This window comes from Lutjanus erythropterus, chromosome 2 (genome assembly GCF_056507025.1).
Source record: "Lutjanus erythropterus isolate fLutEry1 chromosome 2, fLutEry1.hap2, whole genome shotgun sequence".
NCBI classification, from domain to species: domain Eukaryota; kingdom Metazoa; phylum Chordata; class Actinopteri; order Lutjaniformes; family Lutjanidae; genus Lutjanus; species Lutjanus erythropterus.
Genome location: NC_139318.1, coordinates 19,154,225 through 19,169,787, shown reverse-complemented (window position 1 = coordinate 19,169,787; position 15,563 = coordinate 19,154,225). Strand labels below are relative to the sequence as shown.

The 15,563-nt window shown below is 39.0% G+C and overlaps 1 protein-coding gene across 2 annotated transcripts; it reads left to right on the top strand.

The window, feature by feature from the left end:
* Window positions 1-10,139: 10,139 nt before the first annotated feature.
* lhfpl5a (LHFPL tetraspan subfamily member 5a) lies at window positions 10,140-15,531 on the top strand. Of its 2 annotated transcripts, XM_084744475.1 has the most exons (3): window positions 10,271-10,802; window positions 13,572-13,808; window positions 14,449-15,531. In XM_084744475.1, exons 1-3 carry the CDS (start codon window positions 10,400-10,402, stop codon window positions 14,457-14,459), a joined length of 651 nt encoding a protein of 216 aa, XP_084600601.1. In that variant the 5' UTR covers window positions 10,271-10,399; the 3' UTR covers window positions 14,460-15,531. The 2 variants fall into 2 exon arrangements, with proteins under 2 accessions (XP_084600609.1, XP_084600601.1); XM_084744483.1 differs by lacking the exon at window positions 14,449-15,531 and having other exon boundaries at window positions 10,140-10,802; window positions 13,572-14,037.
* Window positions 15,532-15,563: the final 32 nt, after the last annotated feature.

Genomic DNA, 15,563 nt, shown 5'->3' with positions numbered 1-15,563 from the left:
CGGCCAACTGCTGAATTAGTCCCGCCTTCTTTGACATGACAGGCCAGTCACAGGGCTGCATGGCCCCGCCCAGCCGCACACCCACATCGAGCAGCAAAGATTACAAACCTACATCACACCGACCGACTGCCAGCGGCGACATCTGAGGTCCGTTAAACTGCCATAAACAGAGGGAGAGTGTTCCCATGACGGAGAGGAGGGGCCACCGGTTCAAACACCTTCAGGTCAAAGGCCGAAACACAGACAGAGGTTATTATGTTCCTGCCGTAGAGGATGGAGTTAATTTGCTCTGGTTTGAATGGGAAGTTACACTCTGCTCACTTCCCTCTCCTGCTGGGTCAGATTTCTTCAAAATAGGAAATTGAAATCCTTTCTCTTAGTTGAGTCAAACCAACATGGTGTTCTTTAACTGTCCCCCCAAAGTTTCCCTTTCTCTCTTTACCGTCTTCAAGTCTATTTTATTCTTTATCTATACCACCACGTTTTGCTTGTTTCCCTCCTCAGTTCACTTTTCCTCTAACATGCTGATGCAGACAGTGCAAGTAGACCAGTCTTACATTTATGACCTACTTTTACTATTACTTTACTTTTACTATCACTTTACCTTTTCTCTTATTTTTTTCTCTCTTTTTCTCTGGTTTCCAACCTGAGGGTCTCAACCACCACTAGAGGTCAACAAAGCTTTACAGGGGTCACGCGTAGTGACACATAGTCACACATAGTAATTAATTAATTGTTTGATACTTGATTCTTTTCAGTGAACCAGGAGTGACATGTCCTCATCTCAACTAACTCGTTCACTGACCCGCTCTTCCTAGTAGCTAGAACAAACTATGAAGACAAGGCAAGATCATGTGTCAGTCACGCTTTTATATTAACGGTATTTGTGGAACTGTCTCAAGTTAATTAATGCATTTATCAGCCCTGTGAGAAAAACAACTACTTTGGCTCTTGATGTAACTCAGTACTGCTCCCCACAGCCCAAGGTATGCTCCCTGCTTGGGCTGTCTGCTCCGCCCTGCACGCATCACTCATTCACTCTCACTCTCCCAGTTTGGAGCACAAGACCAGTCCTGAGCTGAGGGTCTGCCTCAGGCTGAACAAACCACCCACACCTCACCAACAAGCTCCATGCCGCAGTCAGTAACCGTCAATGAATGAGCATTACAGTGCCTGCAAAATGACTCATTTAACTGTCAGACTTTGATCCATTCAGTCCAGTAACATTTGGGAGGTCTAGAAGGACAACATGATTAAAATTATTTTTATCCCATTCAGGTTAGCAGAAGGTGAAACTAGAAGTTAGTCAGCTCAGCCAGCAGAGGTGTGTGTTTCATGTGCTCTCTGAGCACTGGGGCTGGTGTTGGCTCAGAGTGTCTGAATTTGTGATTTGGGCGACTTGAAAATCTGATTCTTTTAAGACTTTAGGCTTACAGGCTTATTAAAGAACAGTGTGTAGGAATTAGTGGCATGTAATGGTGAAATAGCAGATTTCAACCAACTCGCCTGCCGAGTGTGTAGGAGAACCTATGGTGGCTGCAAAACACCCGCAAAACTCTAAAGGTCGTGTCTAGACCCAGTGTTTGGTTTGTCCATTCTGGTCTACTGTGAAAACATGGTGGTGCAACATGGCAGATTCTGTGGAAGCGAACCTACAGTTTTTGTAGTTTGAAACAGCTCATTCTGAAGCACAGTTCTTATTTTCAGGTGATTATACACTGGTGATATCATACTTATGAATATTTTATTCCATTTCTGCCAACTGATCCTACTAAATGTGACCACTTAAGTGTGTATAATTGTTAAAAAATTAAAGGTACTCTCACAAATACTTGCTATTAATGATGCTGGTGGCCATTAAGTCCATCACACACAAATCAGTTCACAGGTTGTTAGGGGAAGGCCTCATTTACATTATATGACACATTGCAAAACAAAGTGATTAATACATGTAAATTGATTCACATAGTACTTTTAAAAAATATGTAATACAGAGAATTTTATTTTAAAAAAGTCCCTAAATTTATCAGGAAAACTTATCTCTGATGCAATATTGACAGGAAATAGTCTGCTCAAAATACATACAAATCACTCGTTTGCAAACTTCCTGCAGTTATTGTGTTTCAGTTGCTATATATTGTTGTTGTTGCACCTTGAATATAATATGAAATATCCATAAAATATGTCACTTAGTGAGGGGTCACCAGGTTACTCAATGATAGAAGAGGGGTCCCATGAGGAAAAACATTTAAAACCACAGTAGAAAACCTGTAGAAATCCAAATCATCATCCTCCTTATTATGAATGACTCATATTGAAAACTGACTGTTTGCCAATAACAGTCATGTCTGAGCTGCAGAAAGTTATTTCTCAATATTCCCAAATTTCTCAACTCCAGGTGACATTTTGTACTCTGCAAAGTCACAATCACTTTTATATAATGAGGCACAGTCTGTGAATGGCTGCATGAACCCATTCTGTGTGCACAGAGGAGCTTATGACTAACCATGTGTGTGTGTGTGTTTATGTGTGTGTGTTGTTGTCCCGAGGACCAGGTGGCGATGTTAGTGCTGCACAGGCTACAGTCCTCGGGAGCAATGCTGGATTCCACACAAGATTAACATCCAGTTATGAGGATAAAGCTCCAATCCTCCTAGATCTGCTGGGAACAGTCCACCGCCGCAACTGGGGCAACAAAACACACAAACAAGGGTGGTGCGCACACAAACACACACTCACCTTACTTTGCGTCTGGTGAACCTTTAAGACCAACTCATGAACTATTACATAATTAGGCTGCACTGTTTTGCTAAGCATGTGTTGTTAAGTCCCTTTCATTCCTCTCCAGGCATGTTTGCAGGTTTCAAATCCACTTTAGCTGATTTCTCCCCTGTGCACCACCTCCTCCTCAGCATTTTACAATGTTAAAAGCACATTTCATAACCGTACTGTGTGGGTTATAAAACCCTGAAGATATTTTAATATTGATATTGCCAAACTGCAACATAATCCCTATATTTAGAGCTACATATACAGTCAAAATAACAGCAGCCTAATTACATAAGAGGCGTTCAAATACAATCACTCCAACCGCCCTCGGGTTCTGTCAGTCACGGTGGAGTCGGCAAATTAATTCTCCCGCTTGGATTTGGCACTTTTTTTCTTCCAGCAGCACACGCACACACACACACGCACACATACAAACACACACACACACACACACACACACACACACACACACACACACACACACACAAATACCCATCATGAGTCTTACTTGATGGCACTCCTTTTCATTTCTGCTGCAGCGTGTGGTTATATCCTGACCTGAAAACAAAAAGATGACTCATAACTTTAATGTACTGCAATCTTTTTCAAATGTTGAATTTTCCAATTTGAACGAAAGAGATATTTTATTGTCACACTGATTAAAAATAATGTAAAAGACACTGATAATGCACAAAAACAAACATCATCCACTGCCACATTTTCAACACCATACATTTAATATGACATTTTAACCCTATATGCAGGGTTGGGAGGATTACTTTAAACATGTATTCTGATACAATTACTAATTATCCATTAAAGTATCAGAATATTAAAGTAATGGTACTTGATTACTTTTGGATTGCTTCAATACCAAATATGGTGAAACTGTTTAGCTTTATATAATGTTTAATGTTTTTGGTTTATTAATTGTTTGTCCAGCTAATTCTTCCTTTGTTATAGGCAAATGTACATTTAGATTAATAGTAGTAACTATGCACATTTAAATACACTTTGTTAAGTAGCGATTCACACATAAGACAAGTAAACTGACATAAACTTATTCCAGTCTGGAGCTTGTGTTTTTATTCACACACCATTCTGGTCACCAACATCACCGCCTACAGTGCCAAAATATTTTTCCGTAGTTGTACTAGTAGTATTGACAGATTAGCTAGCTAACTGTGTTACTGTGTAGCCAGAGGTGGCAAAAGTGCACACACTCATTGAAAAAAATAGGGATGAAAAAAAGAAAGAAAGAAAAAGAGAAAAAAGTCAAAGTACAGATTCAACTTCTTTATTCAAGTAAAAGTGAAAAGTACAGGCTCTAAAATGTACTTATTATAAAAGTAAAAAGTAGCCCGCTGAAGGACATTTCTACTGATTGTTTCATCTTGTTATAGTTTCACATTTTCATATTGTTATGTCTGTTGTGTGTGATATGCATTGATCAATACTCCAAGGAATAGTCTTTTCTATGTTATTTCTATGTTGAAAGCGGTATTGATGTTGGGAAGGCAGAGTGCAATGATGCAAAAGTAAAAAAAATAATAAAAAATTTCCCTCAAATGCATTACAACTAAAGTAACAAGCCTGTTAAATAAATAAATGCCAGAATTATGGCAACATTTCCAAGCAGTGTAGAATTCTTTCACTAGTGGCCATGATAATGAATTGACTGTAACATCTGGTTTCACTGAAACTCCTGAAGTGTTGTAATGTATGCGCACTGTGCATGGTAGTATATCGTTCATTATTATAAAATTGTAATCCTGCTAATAATCCCCATTTTTACTAAATGTAACTATAATCTGATTACATTTTTCCCTTCATAATCTGTTACTCCCCAAGTAACTATATGTCAACTTTGTGGATTAAATTAAGCAAAAACGATGATGCATTTAATGCCAGTGAAGTTCAATGTTCTCTTTCAGCATTCCAACCTGTCTACTTTCAGTGAAAAAGACAAGAAACAAGACAGAGAGAGGAAGATGTAAGATGAAACTGGTCCCTAATGTATTCACCATCCTTATTCTTTGATGTGTCTATAATCCCTCACATGCGTTTTCTATATTTGGCTTTGAAGCTCCATAAACTAATCCTCCATTCTTTACCGTAACAAAACTGTGAATTGGCCAGGATTACGCAAACACATCTGACGACTCACTGGCTTGCAGAGAAAGAAGAGGTGCATCGCCCAAAATGAAAAGTCAGGCGGTTGAATGATGTATGGTTGTTTCACATTTATTTTTAATTTTATGTTTGGCTCCATCAATTTCCTTCATAATGGGAATATGTTTGATGTTTGATGTTTCATGTCTGCATGTCTGTGACAGAAGAGCTGCGTATGTGTTTTAGATATATGTGTGTCAGCTGCAGTGGCATAAAGCAGAGCAGGTCTTTGCCAGTTCTTGGCGGTGCTCGACCCCCTGCAGTGCTTTGTCCCATCATCACCCTGCAGAGCTCGGCTTTCACTTCACTACAGTGGAAGTATGTCTTTAATGCAAGCTGAATGACTTTAGGAGTTAAAAACATAACAATATTCTTAATTTGAAGTCTTGATATAAAAAATGTGAATATATTTTAGGATATACTGCCATACTTCATTTTCTTACCAAGAGTTAAATTAGATTGATATTATTCCCATATCAGTCTGTTAAAGGCAGAATATTAAGTATTTTTCAGTTGCTGTTTGTAAACATACCAGAGTGAGAGAGTTTATTGTTGTGTCACTCCTAGGACATCAAATCTGGTGGAAGAGGACCTATGTCCTCTGTGGATATAAACAGCTAATTTTAAGGTAATAAAAAAGTTGAAATTCTTGTTTTCAGGTGATTGTACAGTGATCAAAACATACGTATGAATAATATATTCAATTTCTGCCATATTCTGCCAACAAATTAATGAAAAATCATACACATCACACCTTTAAACTGCATCCCAATATGATGATATGTAGTTTGATATCATTCTCTGATATTATATCAATGTATCTCCCAGGTTTACCACTCCTACATGCCACTTTTGCACTTAATATATTTACTGTAGAAAATACAATACACTGTACTTCAAAGTTGATCATGCATGTATTCACACAAAGATCACCAGTCACCAAGGAATGTAACAGTGGTGAGCTCTCAGTAATGAGTCATGAACATGATCCCCTGATGAGCAGACCTACATTCCAGTTTCCATCCCCAGGGCACACACTGACCCACGCTTTGCTCCGTTTCTGCCCGGGCTCTGATGCTTCCTGCTGGGCTGTGACCGGACGGCGGCTGGGGTGGAGGCTGGAGGAGGATGGATGGCTCAGAGTGGCTGTTGCAGCCTCGGGGTGTTTCAGAGAGGTAGTGACACTCATTGACTGACTTACTGCTGCATCACAGGGTATGAGGCCGGTGTGTATGTGTGTGTGTGTGTGTGTGTGTGTGTGTGTGTGTGTGTGTGTGTGTGTGTGTGTGTGTGTGTGTGTGTGTGGGATGAGAGGAGGAGGAGGAGGTCAACAAGGAGTGGTTGTTATTTGGTCCCCTGCCCCAAGCCCACTGCATGCTTTCACTCACACATTCACAAAAGACTAATAGAGTCCATCTGTGACAGCTCACCCCGACACAGCTCCAGGAACAAGCTGCCCTGACTTCTTTAAACATGAAAAGACCAATTTACATGATACTCACAAGTTTGGTATACCTTCTGTACACACACAAAGTACATCTGGGTGAACATACTACCCATAACAGCTATGTGTTGATAACAATTCACATTACTAGGAGTTTTCAGAATTTTGAAAATAAATAAATAAATAAAACGCTTCCTCAGAAGCAGTATCTGGTTTTTTGCCACGTAGGTTTTTGCATACAAGGAATTTGATGTGGTATGTTGGTGCATAACAATAAACACAGTATGAGAAAATATAAATAAAGATGATAAGCAAGAGGCATAAACAGAAAAATATAAACAATGGTAACTTATAAAATATTATGAATATTGTTATTAGTAGGGTAAATATGTTCAAACACATTTTTTTTTGTCCAGGAAATGTGCAAAATATTGTCCAGAAAGTGTTCAAAGTATTGTACGAAGTATTGTACAAAGTGCAAAAATACCAAGTATGAAAGAAGCATGTAGTATAGAAATATTTGTATTGAGATGTATGTTAATGTAATGCAGTGATACATACAGTGATAGAATAAAAACTTAAAATAAAACCAAATGGAATTTGAACTGAATCATTTGAACTATGATTTGATTTTAATGATCCATAAAAGTAAGATCTAACTCCAGTTTCACTGACTCACTAGTGACCTGTCATTAAATTAGTATAATTACCTACTTGTAATTATTTCCTGTGCTCAACATCTCTGTCATCTTACCCTCGTCACCTACCCTCTCGTCTCTCTGAGGGCGATCCTGCCCCTCGTTTCTATGGAAACAGCCTCTGAAGAGGGCAGGCAGAAAGGGACAGGAAGAGATGCTGAACTGACAGAAAAGCCTCTTTGTGCTCACAGAGGCTCTCAGAGCAAATAGTCCTGAAGAGGGTGTAAAGAGTTAATCCCACACATACAGACGACTTCCACCTGAGGCAAGATGGAAGATAAGAAGCATCAGCAGACTCCTAAATTCCCCCCAAAGCCAAAGAAACAGAGCTCTATTATATATATATATATATATATTTAAATCAGTCTTTATTTAAACACATTTGTGTGAGCAAGGAGTGTTGCTGCGATAAATCAGATTATACTTATTTTATCTAAAACATCTGTATGTGAACCAGACAGTTTTAGTGGGGTGTTGTTTATGATTTACTGTATTTTCACTTTAACATCATGGTTGATGCATCAGTTTAGGCACACAGCAAAAAAGACACACACTTATGTAATATGAAGACAGATGCAAGAAAAGCCTAAAATCCCAACCTCTGTCTCGTCTGCGAGCGTCAAACAAACACACACACACTCTCTCTCTCTCTCTCTCTCTCTCTCATACGCACACACACACACACACACACACACACACAAAATCTCACTCCATTCTGTATCGTAAAATTGGATTGCTGCTCCAGAATAACTTGATTATAAACAGCCCGCCTCTCACTCTGGGGCGATATCACTTAATAAAGGTAAGTGCATTGACACGCCGGCGCCCACACTCACACGCACAAAGACACATGTGCACACACCGCTGCAGATCTATATATCAGTATATTACATGTACCAGAACAACAGTGCAGACAAATATCAACAGGGAATAAACATCACAGACATGTTTCAGGGAAAATGTGGATTTTAAGTATAAAATCAGTCTCTAAGAAGACCTGGGGGTTTTGTGCATCAAAGTATTGGCTGATTAATATTTGAAAGCTACCAAAAGGTCAGATATGTCAGAATTAGACATGTGAAAAGGCTTCTTTAAATCAATACATTAATGTGCTGTTGCAGCAGTATGTAGGCCAACACTGAGAACAAAAGCATGGAACAGGAACATGGAAAAACACTAGGCCTATGTGACAATTTAACGTGTTACGTAACAGACAGCAGCACAACTTAAGTTTTGTTGTGTGTGAAATCCATTGTGGAAAATAACTGCATTTACAGCCCACACATGTGACTGTAAGAAGCCACCACAGATATGCATTTTCACACTGTGTTCTCTCACGTAATCATTTAATATTGCTGAAATAAATGCAGCAAATGTGAGATGTGTGTGAGGATCACGAACAGGACAGTAAACACATTCTATACAAAAATAGGTGGATACACAGCATCAGAATTAAAGGAAGAGAATGTAACATCCTCTTACACCAGCCTATGGGTTTATAGGCCACTGAACTTCAGAGGGAAATTGTATTGTTTACTCTATGTCAATTATTTAAGAACTTTAGTTTATAATCACAGAGCAGATTAAGGTTTTACATGCAAAAGATATCATCAGTTTATGAATTATAGTCTATTGTTATTGATTAAAAATTATATAAGGATAGGAAGGATATTGCTTCTTGACATAATAAGTAAAAAATCAGAATATTTCCATTCCACTGCTGACACTTGACACCTCCCTGTGGCTCAGGAGCTCCTTGGACACTTTGCACCTACCATCATATTGACGTGTGTGTGTGTGTGTGTGTGTGTGTGTGTGTGTGTGTGTGTGTGTGTGTGTGTGTGTGTGTGAACAAGTGAATATTGGGCGCTATAACACTAACTGCAGATCTTTTACAATACAAAGGTTTATGTTTCTCATCTAAATGCCTTTATTTATGAATCAGATACAGAAGGCAGAGTCATTTCTATCCTGCTTATTTATCTTGTTTATTCTCCTTTTATTCTTTTATTCCCTATTTTTATCTTTTTTTTTTTTTGTCCTTTCATTCCTGTTTTTGTCCTATTATTTGTATTTTTTATCATTTATCTTAGTTTCGATTGCTGCTGGTCTCTGAGAGTTCAATCAAATATGATTTCATTAAATGCCTGTAATGACAAATAATGTGTCTCTTGTCTTCCATGTTGATGTAGATCCACTGAAGCTCTGTAGCTCCATCTAGTGTTGGACTGTAGTGCATGCAAGTGAGTTGTCTGGACTGACACAGGGTCTCTCTCTAGCACTGGCTCGGTCGTTTATTCAAAGAAGGCTGCAATAACTGAATCCCAGCTCAAGGAGTCTCTGCCAGGTGACCAGGTAGCTCAGTTGGTAGGGTGTCTGGAATAAGTGTCAATTTTGAGTATATTAGAAAAACATTTGGTAATTTAAACATGAAGTTGGATCCATACCATCACAGCATTACATTTGAATCCACAGTCTTATATTACATTATAATCACACAATACATTTTGTAAAGCTTTATTTTCACAGTGGGATAAGTAATGGTAATTCCCTGCATTTTTGTGTGTATCACTGTGGCCATAAAGCATTATGAATTCATTATAATACTATATAAATGCCCCCATAACGCAGTACAGATGTGGTCTTCATAGAAGCTGTTACCACATTTCCTTCTGGCCAGTATGGTCAAAGAAAAACTCTTTATACATATGGCCATATTGTTTTAGGATAGGCTTGAAAAAAGTTGAACCTATGAATTTTTATTTTTTTTTTATTTTATTTTATTTTTTTTGGCAATGAAAATGTGACTTTGTGTTCAGGTGATACGCCAATTAAAACATTATGAACATTATATTCAATTTCTGCCATATTCTGCCAAGAAATCTTAAAAAAAAAAAAATCTGAAAAAAGAGAAAGTGATTAAAGCCTCAGCCCCTGAAAGTGAAAAGAGAATAGCCTCTGTTGTGTTACTCTACTCTGCAGATCTTTTAACCATTAATTATTGATTATCTGAAGACCGCAGCCTCCCTGGAGAGGAAACAGTCTGCCAGCTGATACAGAGCAGACAAACAGCCATCCACACATTAAACACGCTGGAGAAACTCCTCACTGCTGCCATGGTGCCCAGCAAGTTAGTGAGTGGAGAAACTTTTTGTCATATTTCATCTTGCGCCCGGTAAAGAGGAATTTAAAGAAATGTGCACTGTGTCAGTGGACGTTTTTAAACAGGAAACTAAAGTCTGTTAACCGTCCAGGTTTAGAGTGGAAAGAAAATCCGAGAGGAGGAAGTTTTTCACCACGTTGGAGACAAGTGAAGATGCTCCCAGCTCAGGAAGCAGCTAAAATCTACCACACCAACTACGTGCGTAACGCCCGGGCGGTGGGCGTGCTGTGGACGGTGTTCACCATCACCTTCGCGGTCATCACGGTGGTGGTGTTCATCCAGCCCTACTGGATCGGGGACAGCGTGAACACGCCTCAGGCCGGGTACTTCGGCCTCTTCCACTACTGCATCGGGAACGCGCTCACCTCGGAGCTCACCTGCAAAGGGAGCGCGCTGGACTTCGGCTCCATCCCGTCCGGAGCTTTCAAAACCGCCATGTTCTTCGTGGGGATCTCCATGCTGCTGGTGGTGGGCAGCATCGTCTGCTTCAGTCTCTTCTTCTTCTGCAACGCCGGAAGCGTCTACAAGATCTGCGCCTGGATGCAGCTGGCCTCCAGTGAGCTCCACGCCTTCTTTACAGTTTGTACTGGGGCTTAATAGAAATTTCTAAAAAAAAAAAAAAAAAAAAAAAAAGAGAGAGACATATTTTGTCTCACATTATGACCTCTTAAATATTACTTTAAAAAAAAAAATATATATATATATAAACTAGCCTATTTTCATGTGCAAAATGAAAGGGAATATAAAAACTACAAAACACACAAGCTTCATATGTTCATAATAGCTACAGCTGAATTTTTGTAAATCATGTGTTGCATCAGGCACAATTCAGCTCTTTGATAAAATATTGAAAATACAAGACAGTGAGTCTAAACTAATTAAGACCATGCTCACGTTGTAAGCATAGGCTTATTGTAAAGTTGTACCCATAATTTTACCTCCCAAACAAAAGTCAGTTTCTGATTTCAAAAACAGTTATTTATTCAGCTCCTTATCAATCATGAATGACTTCAAAGAGACATAAAAGATTGAAGAAATAGGAAGTAAAAGTAAAGCCTTACTTGGTATAATTGTTAAACAATCACATTAACGTGAAGATGAATATGCTAGAAATTGACGAGGTATTCACATATTTACTGAATACACATAGAAGTATTGTGTTATTCCTTCACAGTGTATCATTGTAAAGTCTTGCAGGTTTTCAGGTGTAAAACTTAAATCTGAAAAGTAAATAGTAACTAAATCCCTTTGGTTTATACATAAAAATATGAGTACATGCAAGCCTGCTAGAAAACTCACACACAAGCAGTAACAAGATCAGACAGAAGCTTAATAGACACTTTGTTCTTGTCAAATGTGAGGGCAGACTAGAATATCCATAATATAACAGACGCACACACACACACACACACACACACACACACACACACACACACACACAGAAGTGAAACCTGACTCTGTTTGTGAAACATGAAGCAGCTTGAGAACAGATGTAGCTGCAAGTGAAAGGACGAGCCTGTAATGAAACAAATAATGAGATTAACCTGAGGTGTGCTGTTACACTTTCTCCTGTCCTCCTCATACTGCTCACACCTGCTGTTTAGTGTGTGTGTGTGTGTGTGTGTGTGTGTGTGGTGAATATCAGACTTTTTATGTCTGTATATTATACACATACACAATATGGCTGTCTTTTTGAATCTATTCAAGCCTCTAATTTAGTTAGATCTATGTTTGGATGTTACACACGTAATCATTTAGAATTCATCCTAACCTCTGAGTTAGTCTGAGAGATCGGAGTTCATCTGTCTTCGTAGGTCCCCATGTTGACTTTGGAGGGTAGACAGTAAGTTGGAAAGGGTTGTTTTTAGTTTAATATTGTCAGTATCATGATTATTCATTTGAAATGAGAGAGCATGAGAACTGTTAGTGTCACTGAAGGTGAGAGGGTGTGTGAGGCTCAGAGAGTGAAAGTGAGGCGTGTGTGTGTGTCCTAGTGTTTGACCTGGTCACCTGATAGTTCACATGGCTCTACATGCTGAGGTGGGAAACATGAGTCTGTTCATCTTTCTGCAGAGTCAATAATGGATGAACAAGTTCATCTTTCTGGAGTTGAGATGCTCTGGTGTTGCTAGGCAACTCACCTGCGTGTCTGTGTGTGTGTGCGTGTGTGCGTGTGTACGTGTACCTGGACGAGTGGTGTGTATATATTTAATTTCTCTGGTGGCTTCTCTGTGTTGTTGTTTGTTTTTAACAGCGGTGGAGGTGGAGGAGGTGGTTTGTAATATTACCCATCAACAGCAGCAAGACGCTCTTTTACCAGTCAACATGTCATTATATAACAATCAAACACAGTCAGTGATGGACGAAGTACTGCTCATCATTTACTGCAGTAAAAGGAGAAGGTGCAATATAGTTTGTATATTGTATTGTTCGTTTGTACATTTAGGTAAAATATGTGTTAAAATATCATATTAAATCAAATATTGTCATACTGCATACTGCCTACACATCATATTCTACTGACTTAAGAAAACAGTTTTGTTTGGCACAGGTCTCTGCGAAACTCACATCATAATCATTTGAATGTTTTTCAGTGAAAATGAGGATAATGAAATAAAAATGAGACGTACCTTATTGCTCATGCAGAAATGTCAAGGCAGCATGCAATTCCTGTAGCTGTCTGAGGTGGAGCTGATTTTTAATTATTTTAGATAGGGCTGCAACTAATGATTGTTGTCATCATGCATTAATCTGTGTATTATTTTCATGATTAATCAATTGATTTTTTTGGTTTGTAAAAATTCAGGAAATAGGGAGAAATAGCATCACAATTACCTAAAGTGATGCCTTCATAATGCTTGTTTTGTCCAACCAGTAGTCCAGACCTCAAAATGATTAGACATGTTAAGATTATTATCAGCTGATCATTTCAGCTCTATGTGTATATATTGTTGGGTAGTTTCCATAATAAAGCATAATATTTCATAAGCTTCTCATGCAGTATATTTTGCATGCAAAAATCTTAATTTGAAAAGTAACTAACTGAAACTGTCAGATAAGGTGCAGTAAAAACATTTCCCTTTAAAGTGTACAGTAATTAAGTGGACGTAAAAAGTGGCATGACAAGAAAATTCTTGAGTAAAGTACCTCAGATTTGTACGTAAGTACATTCCACCAGTGTATATCTTCAGTGAAGTTTTGTAGGTTTCCCTCATCAGAATCCTGCAAAGTTTGTGTATTTGAATAAATTAACACCAAAGCAACATTTTCTAAATGAATTTCTGCTGATGGGTGATCCCTCACCCTGTGCCTCCCTCTCTGTCAGGCACCTGCATGGTGATTGGCTGTATGATCTACCCTGACGGCTGGGACTCGGAGCAGGTGAAGCGCATGTGTGGCCAGCGGACCGACAAATACACTCTGGGCAACTGCACCGTGCGCTGGGCCTACATCCTGGCCATCATCAGCATCATGGACTCACTCATCCTCTCCCTGGTGGCCTTCAGCCTAGGCAGCCGGCAGGACAAGCTGCTGCCTGAGGACTTCCAGGTGGAGGAGAAAGGTACCAGAGCGAGGGGAGGGTGGGTGGAGGGAGACACACCCTGGATGAGAATATTTAGCTGGAGACAAGAAGAAGAAGAAAAGATGGGGTTTTAATTTAGAAGCAAAGATGAAAGAGGAAGGAATTGGATCAGAGATACCAGGAGGAAGAAGGTTTGGTGTCAAGGTTAACTTCTTTGCTTGGAGGGTAAATGGAAAGAGGTGAAGCAGACGATGGTCGGACTTGAAACCTCAAGGACCTCTGGTGTAAGAGCTGAACAATATAGTATAGAATTGAGTATTTATAGTGTTGAGTTTAGATAATATTATAGATCCAAGACAAGGAGGGAGAGAAAGAAAAAGGCACAATTACAGCTCTGGAAGCTCTGGAGGGCCTTGTTGTTCTGGTTCGTGCTTGGTAACATGTTTAAATGATTTAGGCAGTCCCTTTTTTATCTTGTGCCACTATGAGGTTGACAGTTTTGGTGCTTAACACCAACATGCCAGCATTATCTTTGTGACGATGGCTGCTAGCATGACTGTAGATTCTCAGTTTTGTTATATAGAGGGTGTATGTGTTAAAATCCAGCTGAGTTACATAATTACACAAAGCTATATTGTCTGAACTTCTCTTTTTAGTAATGTTTTTCTCTCCACGACAGATAATGCCTAGGCTCCCTGTGGACAGCAAAGAGAGGAGATGAACAAGACTTAAAGAGGAGCACCGCTGACTGGAGGGATTCAAACGTATTCTGATGCTTCAGAACAGTTAATTAAAATCTAAAAATAACTTACAAGAGGTTCATCTCATCCTTGAACTTGTAACAGCTTATTAACATACTGTCCACCTCAGACCTTTTAGATAAGCTAAGTGCTGCTGGGTTTTGGATTAAAACAAGTGAATGAACATTCTGTGAACTTTGCTTTCAGGGATTTTATTGCTCAGAGTGACCAGTAAAGAGCAGTTCTTTGTTGCTTTGAGATAATTATCATACAAACCCCAATTCCAAAAAAGGTGGGAGACATGTAAAATGTTAATAAAAACAATGCTGCAATGATTTGCAAATTCCTTTTGACCTATTTTCAGTTGAATACAGTACAAAGAGAAGATATTTAATGTCCAAATTGGTCAACTTTGTTGTTTTTTGTAAATATACACTCCTTCTGAATTTGATGCAACATATTACAAAAAGTTGAAATAGGGGCATGTTTACCACAAAGACACATCACCTTTTTATTTAACAACACTCAGCAAGTGTTTGGGAACTGTAGACACTAATTGTTGAAGTTTCGAAAGTGAAATTCTTTCTTTATATACATATTCAGTTGCTCAACAGTCTGGGGTCTCTGCTGCTGTGTTTTGCACTGCATAGTGCACCAAAACATTTTTTAATAGGAGACAGGTCTGGACTGCAGACAGGCCAGTCTTGTACCCGAACTCCTTTAATTATGAAGTCATGCTGTTGTAACACCTGCAGAATGTGTCTTGCTGAAGTTAGCAGAGACATCTCTGACAAAGACATCATCTGGATGGCAGTATATGTTACTCCAATGTCTGTATGAGCACTAATGGGGCTTTCACAGATGTGACAGTTACCCATGATGCCATGGGCACTAACACACTCTCATACATCACAGATGCTGTCTTTTGAACTTTGCACTGGTAATAATCTGAATGGTTCTTTTCCTCTGTAGCAGGGAAGACATGGCGTCCCCAGTTTCTCAGAACAATTTGAAATGTTGAATCCTCAGACCACAGCACACTTTCTGTCTGAAG

Coding starts and splice junctions, on each gene's coding strand:
- lhfpl5a (XM_084744483.1), top strand. CDS start 10,400: ATGCTCCCAGCTCAGGAAGCAGCTAAAATCTACCACACCAACTACGTG. Junction 10,803..13,571: donor CTGGATGCAGCTGGCCTCCA/GTGAGCTCCACG, acceptor CCTCTCTGTCAG/GCACCTGCATGGTGATTGGC.